This window comes from Nelumbo nucifera, chromosome 3 (assembly GCF_055504915.1).
Source record: "Nelumbo nucifera cultivar China Antique chromosome 3, China Antique-T2T, whole genome shotgun sequence".
Classification (NCBI taxonomy): Eukaryota; Viridiplantae; Streptophyta; class Magnoliopsida; order Proteales; family Nelumbonaceae; genus Nelumbo; species Nelumbo nucifera.
Window position 1 is genome coordinate 47,365,790 of NC_142651.1, and position 7,623 is coordinate 47,373,412.

At 35.6% G+C, this 7,623-nt stretch overlaps 1 protein-coding gene and 1 non-coding gene across 3 annotated transcripts; one reads left to right on the plus strand and one right to left on the minus strand.

Annotated features, from left to right (window-relative positions):
• The first annotated feature begins 1,084 nt into the window (after positions 1-1,084).
• On the plus strand, positions 1,085-1,253 carry LOC148801197 (U1 spliceosomal RNA). The gene has a single exon (XR_016084840.1). It is a non-coding gene; the product is annotated as a U1 spliceosomal RNA (small nuclear RNA).
• A 3,167-nt stretch (positions 1,254-4,420) lies between these two features.
• LOC104609597 (calmodulin-like protein 11) lies at positions 4,421-5,997 on the minus strand. 2 transcript variants are annotated; one of them, XM_010275967.3, is made up of 4 exons: positions 5,602-5,997; positions 5,190-5,350; positions 5,011-5,091; positions 4,421-4,931 (listed from the first exon to the last, which is right to left on the minus strand). In XM_010275967.3, exons 1-4 carry the CDS (start codon positions 5,675-5,677, stop codon positions 4,797-4,799), a joined length of 453 nt encoding a protein of 150 aa, XP_010274269.1. In that variant the 5' UTR covers positions 5,678-5,997; the 3' UTR covers positions 4,421-4,796. The 2 variants fall into 2 exon arrangements, with proteins under 2 accessions (XP_010274269.1, XP_010274270.1); XM_010275968.3 differs by having other exon boundaries at positions 5,190-5,347; positions 5,602-5,981.
• Between the last annotated feature and the right edge of the window lie 1,626 nt (positions 5,998-7,623).

Sequence of the window (7,623 nt, forward strand, 5' to 3'; positions counted from 1 at the left end):
ATTTTAATTACCAAAAAATCATTTTTAATTAGTTTTAGCCAAGAAATTAGCAATATTATGAAAATATGATAATTTTTAGAATTTACTATATTTTTAATAAATACAGTAATTTAATAATTATAAGGTTTTAATAATCAATAATAAAAAGTAACAAATCGTTTATAACTTAACTTAAACTCGCTTGACATTAGGGAGTGGTTGCCTTACTTTGAACCCACCTGAGTCCTGACAGCAGGGACGGGGCTGGGATGGAGTAAAGTGTCTTGACTATGTGGTAGGAACAAGGATGGGGTGCCCCACCCTGAAACCATCCGGTTGTCATTCTTATATAATTGTTAATTATTAGTGAAATTAATAAAAATGTTAGCTTTTATAATTATTATTTTTATTTAAAGTTAATTAAAAATTCATTTAAAAGTAATAACAATTATTAAAATTACTACAAATTATTAATAAAACTAAATTTATTCATATTAAATTAACAATAATTATTTTTTATAAATCAACATTAAATAAAAATAACAATTTTTAAAATTTTAAATATTAACAACTTTGAACGATGCACGGGTCCCCGCTAATCCTTTATATAATTGGAAAGGGAATCAGTGCTGTGTGCGCGACTCCACATGTCGGGGCCGTAATTGCAGGAATTAATGAAAATGTGATCCACGCGGCTGAGCGTATGAAGGCAATGATAACAGTGGGAAAGGACGGTGGTGCTAATCCTGCATGAGGCCAAGATGACGAAAATGCCATTCCTCAAGCCAACATGTTGCCTGTGAAACTCTATTAATGTTTCTTCATCATCTTTTACCAAAATAAAAATGCTAAACAAAAATCAGCTAAGATAATGACTGAAGGAATCAAATAACCAGCTGAGAAGGTCTAACTTCTAAGCCTCTAACAGAACTTCACCATCTGCAAGCTGCAATATATAGCCTTGCTGCTTTACATGCTGCCATATACAGTCTAAAGATCCTGAGTTGCTACGGAATCAATCAATCCCACATCACCTAAATAAGACGAAGAGGAGCTGAGGAGCAAATAGAGAAATATAAATAGAGTGAAATAGGGAGGATGGAAAATACTTACTTGGACGGATCAATTGGTGATCAAGATGGCCCATGGCCTAGGTTGGTGACTTCCATTGCACATTGCACATAGGAGGGTGTCTGCCTAATATCTCCCCCAAAAGTGAGAGAGTGTACGTCATAATTTGTGGTAGTTGGGGTACGCGTTTGTGCAGCCCTTGCCCAATTCCCTTGTTCAAATTTTTTACTTTCATCAACTAATAGTTGGGTTGGGTTAATGGTCTGATGGGTTTGGGCTTGTGAAAAGCATCTTAAATATATTTATCGGTCTGCATTTTTTATCTGAAGATTCATGGCTCATGCCAAGATAAAGCCGATCTCATAGGTGTCAATTGGACTGAATTTGGTTCAATCTGATCCAGTCCAATGGATGTGAGTTCATTACCAATGGATCAGGTCCAATCCAATTCAATGAATATTTTGGACCATTTTGAATCGGTCTAATTCAATGTTTGGACCATCCAATCTGTTCAAACTTGTTTTAATTTAAATTGGTTTTAATTCAAACCTGACCCACCATTGAGGCCTATATTCTTATCTTCTATCAATGGATCAGATATTGGCTCAATCCAATATAAATTCATTACAGATGAATAAGATCCAGTCCAATCCAATAAATAAATACTCTGCACTGGTCCAAGTTAATATGTCTTATTGGTCCATCCAATCCATCCAAATTGACTACCAGGGATTGGAAACTTGGAACTTGTAACTAGGAACCCTATGCATTTGTGGCTTGTCTTTTGACTCAATATTCTATGATGCGAGGTTCATCCTTTTGAGCAACTTTCTTTCATCTCTTATATTTATTTGTTTCTACTTGCTTTTATTTCTTTCACACCATTCCCTTCGAAAAAATTGAACACAATGATTTTCTTAAAAAATGGTTCAGTTGTACTTCTTAAAGGGGTGTATGACATTATGTCGACAAAAACAAAACTAACTCAACCATGATTAAAAATACCCCCTATATCACAGCCTTGTTTTCTGTTGATTGCTAATTTAATCAAGTTTGGATTGAATTGAATAAACCAAATTAGCGGCTGAGCACAAATCCAAATTGGGACCTTGCATCCAGATCCAACTCATATCACCAGTGGTTCAAAGTATCAAGAATCTGAACCCACTTCACTGGATCCAAATGCAAGCCCACTTATCAAACCAAGCACCAAATGCAGACACACAGCAGTCAAGAAACCTTCAAATTATTAGGAATTTTATTATAAAGCCCAATTTGGAAAGGATACAAATACAAATATGTACAGTATAAATACATACAAAATAACATAATATGCAAAGTTTTATACTCTACAAATTTACATATATATACTCCTTCCAAACTGAGCCTATTGAGTAATTTTTGTAGTACAAAAAGCATGCTTGGTTTCGCCATGTGAAAGCACTGTAAAAATAAAAGTGCAATGTCGACCAACAAAGTGACAAACAACTAATGGGTTCATTTGACTTGTGATCACACTTCTTTTGTCCGGGCCATCATGTATGCAGCAATGGCACTGTGCAGGCCTAACTTGGGCAGGAATCAACATGAGCCAGGTTAAGGCCCAAAAAGTTAGCCAATTTGGGTTTATGGGTAATCACTAATCTGGAGCTTTTCTATCTGTTTTCCTTCTTTTTTTTTTTTTTTTTTGTTAGTCAAGAAACTCGACTGATATATTTAACCTACTGTTTGTTAGTCAAAACAGCAATCACAACACAATTATTTCAAAACCCTTTTCAAAGTGGTTAATGTTTTTTAGGAAAATGACATTTCAAACAGAAGGTCCTCTCATTTATATCTTAAGCAAAATTCTAGGAAATTGGGAATACGATTGATGTCTCCTATTGAGAATAATTTTCCAGTTGGATAAGCCTGTGCCAAGTTTTGCACTAGAAAAAGGGTTTCCTTTTGAATTAAGAAGAATTTGCAATTTGGACTTCCACTTGAATTCATGGTTTTGAAAGTCGGATCGGACAGTTGGACCAGTTGGCTCGGGAATCAGTCAGGTAATAACCGGTTCTGTTTTACCTTAAAATCATTGATTTAATTTATTTTTTAAGGCAGAATGGGCCATCTGTTCAAACTAGATGGTCAGACCGTTCGACTTGAAAATCGGTCCCAAAAACGATTCTATGTCCGATCCAATTTTTAAAACCTTGCTTGAATCACAATGGCTTTAACTGTGGTGGAACTTGTTGAATGGAAATAGCGGTTTTCAAAAAAAAGGGAAAGAATCAATCAAAGACATGTAATTGACAAATCTACTTCTATAAATAGAATGCAACTATAGAATTTGAGTTAGCATCAAATACTGTTAAGTTTTGAGAATTTTAGTTTTTATTAATTCAGTTATCATTAGGGTGGGGCTTAGCGCAAGAATTGCTTGCAAAATTGCAACGTGAGGTCAAGGTTCAAATCTTAGAAACAACTTCTCTTCTCTAGGGGTAAGGTTGAGTGCATCTGTCCCTCCACAGATACTCCATTGGCAGGAGCCTCTAGTTATCATGATTGATAATTCTATATTTTCATCCAAATAATAAGAGGATCAAATTATACAAAGTATAAATTAATGAGTTTGGCCTAGCAAATTAAATGAGATTTGAAACCTTTTGTTCAATTCTCTAAACAAAAATCCCAACCTCTAATAAAATGGGCATTACGTCTCCTGATTGTCATCTTAATTCCATTAATGATTCTAATTTGCAATTTGATGTGTATGGCACTGAACAGAACAAAACAGAATGGTTAAACTGGATATGATCCCATCTTTAGTTGGGTTTTTTTTTTACCATTTTTAATGGAATCAAAATTCCTGTTGTTTCCCAAATCCACAGCGTCAAGTACGGGGTAGATTTTTTCTTTTATACAGGAACACTTTGCGCCTAAATGGATGAATATCTTTTCAATTCCTAGCATTGACACCTTTAGTCAAAGTAATAAGAAAGAAACAAAAAAGCATTAACTTTGGAAGATTCAGAAGAAATCACCAGAAGACTTTTGGCTAATTTAGAGAGATGAAGCAAATAAAATCACCTATTGACCACTGGGAACAAACCCAGAACTCAAAGACATGCTAGCTGGCCAAGCTTTTGAAAGATGAAATGCTCGTATGAAATTAGGAATTCAAATATTTTGATTTAATTTTCCCACCCACCACCAACCAAAGGACATGTCAACGCACATCCAATTGGCCCTATTGGTCCAACTTACAAACAAAATTGAGCCTAAGGCTAGAGTTTGTGGTGGAACACTCCGTCAATTTTAACATGCTGGAGAACTTATAAATGTCTTAAGCTGCATTAATGGACACCATCCATATGATAGAAAGATGTCAAAAAGGTAGAAAAATGAAGCACCTTGAAAATCTGAGGAAGAAATCAATGCAACTACAATAAACAGAAAACAAAAAACAAAAAAATACATAAGGTGAGAGACAGCTGTTCCCTTCTTCTGCTTTGTTGGAAAAGAGAAACTGTTTGTTTCATACAGATGAAAGAAAGAATGAGGTGATTATCTGGTTGTTGATTATTGTGTTTTCTGTAGCTTTCAGTGCTTTGGGGATTTACAAAACTCAAGAAAAATAAAAACAAATGAGTACATTGATTAGATCGCCTTAACCACCACATTATTCACAATCTGGATTCTCTCTCTCTCTCTCTCTTGTGGTGGTTGAGATTATCTGCTCTGGATCTTGATCAGAATTTCGATCAAATAGCCATCATCATCCTCACGAATTCATCGTAATTAACTTGGCCATCACCATCCAAGTCAGCTTCCTTAATCATCTGCTCTACCTCCTCATCTGTCAGTTTCTCCCCCAGATTGACCATTACATGTCTCAGCTACACAGAAAAAAAAAAAAACATTTCAGAAAACTTATCAGCACTACTCTCTCTCTCTCTCTCTCAATAAGAAACCTACCTCATTAGCTGATATGTATCCATTTTGATCCTTGTCAAATACTTTGAAAGCTTCTTTTAGCTCCTCTTCTGCGTCAGTCTCCTATAGATAGAAAGAACACGACAAAAATTAATTCTTAAGTTAATTTAGATTTGTATCTCTGCTTAATTGTAATTAATCTTATCTTTAATTTGAATTACCTTCATTTTTCTTGCCATGAGACCCAAGAATTCTCCGAATTCTATGGTCCCATTTCCATCCACATCCACTTCACTTATCATCTCTTGCAGTTCTTCTTCAGTCGGATTCTGATCAAGTGACCTGATTACTGTCGCCAATTCTTCTATGGTAATACAACCTACTAATGAACCAACTCATCAATAACTAAGAAAAAAGAAGACCCAGCTGTCCAGAGATCAGAAAGAAAAAACCAAAAACAAAAACAACGATAATTAATTAAGAACCAGGATGCAGAAATGATCAGAAACGAGACATCTTGCAACTACCAGTAGATAATCCACAAAAATCCATCAACTAAAGATATTAAAACAGAAACAGCTAACAACATCAAATATGAGAGCCTAAAAGAAGGGTTTAGGAGAACATATATACCGTCTCCATCTTTATCAAAAAGGCAGAAGGCTTCCTGGAACTCAGCGATCTGCTCTTCAGTCAAAACATCTGCCATGCTCGTCTTGGTTTGAAAACAAAGAGAAACCAAACAGCCTTTCTGTGTGCACAGAGAGAGGGGGATGGATCTAGAGAGCTAAAAACAAAGAGAGAGAGGACGGAGTCTTGTGAAAGTTCAGACGATTCTCAAACCTCGTTGGGTATATGTAGGATTGTCAAGTGGGAACTTGCTAAGTAGTTTGCATTGATTTAATTTAATTTAATAACCAAAACGAAATTTACAGTCAAATACGCTTTAAGAGAAACTCCCATTTTTTTCCTCTGAATTTTCTCGAAGCGAGTCTAATGACGGGTTGAATGGAAGAATTTCAGAAGGAGAAATTTCATATTTTGGTCTGGTCGTCCATCAAACCAGTAGTAAGTCGAGTTAGTCGACTAGACCATGACTTAAATTCCTCTTATTAAAAAAAGGCTTTCTTTTATCTATTCGCATCCATACATGGTTTCATTTCTTTCTTTTTATTTTTATTTTTAACAACTGTAAGGATTGGATTGTTTAGACTTGTTTCCAATTAAACCAAGGCCTACGCCCCCTAGTTGCTTTCATTGAACAGTTTTTTTTTTTGGTAAATGAAGGAACAGTATGTATAATTATTTGCATGGATTTTGAAGAAATTATTCAGTAAAAATTACATGAATGACAGTGGGTAACAATAAAAATAGTTGCCGTGCATTGCTATTAGGGTCAAAATTGGAAATTTTGCAGGTTTGGTAGTTGAGTCCTTGAACAACTAAGGGTATATTTGGTTGAGTTCAAATCAGCCCCCACAAGATTGCCCCCCACAACGTCCCACAGTATATCTCCGCCGTGTATTGGGAACATCTTCCGACGATAATACCAAAAATGATGATATTATCATCAAAAAATGTTCCCAATACACGGTGGAGATGTACTGTGGGACTTTGTGGGGGGCAACCTAGTGGGGGGCTGATTTGATCTCTATTCGGTTTGCAGTTAAAATTGGGATTGGAATGTTCTATTCCCCTACCTGTTTGGTTTAGATAGAAATCAGAATGAATAAGAATGGAAATCGACTGAAATGAGAATCTCATTCTCAAGGGAGGGAGAGAGAATGGTCATTTGTTCAAATAGAGGAAATAAAAATTGAGTTTTGATTCTGTCTAACCAAATGGTTTTGGTTGGAATAGAATGGGTCATTCTGATTCCGATTCCAGACCCCAATTCCCATGAGCTAAATATACCCTCAAAAAACTTCTGATTGATAAATTAGTCTTGGGATCAATTAATGGAGTTCTATGTTCATGAAAAAGATTTTTTTTTTTGTGAAAATTCCGTGATGCATTATATCTTCCAACAAAACAGGATTAAAAGATGTTAATAGATGTTATAGTGTTGTACATGAACTGTGTAGATAACTTTTAAATTAGAAAAAGTAAAAAAAAAAAAGAACAATTATTATCAATGGAGGAAAAAACACTCTTGCTAATCAACAGTTGGATTCATCAGTCATTACCAAAACAAATCCAAGTTGGAATAGGGTTGCCATGGATTGCACAGTTCTGACACAACCAATCTAAAGGGTCCTTTTTTGGATGAACAGTCTGGATTGACCACAGAGTAGGTCCTCTAGTTGGCAACTCTATTTTAAATAGAAAGGAAAGCTGAGGGCTTGGCAAACTGGTTTGGGATCAAAATGGCTCCGCTTGTTCCTTTTGCTGGAGTCCATTTGAGCCCAAAAATCACAGTCACGTGGCTAGAATAAATGAGCCCAGATCTCAGGTCCACGAGAATCCTGCCCATGTTTATTGCAGCCACACATGGAGAATATTTCATCCTCTGTATAGTACTATATAGGGGGAGATGTTCCCAATTCACGGGGGGTGGTGTATTGTGAGTAGAAATGGACAGGAGATGAGTCAGAATAAATCCTTCTTTTAAACAAGTTTAAAAACTTTTAACAGCCAAGAAGATGCTAACAAGAG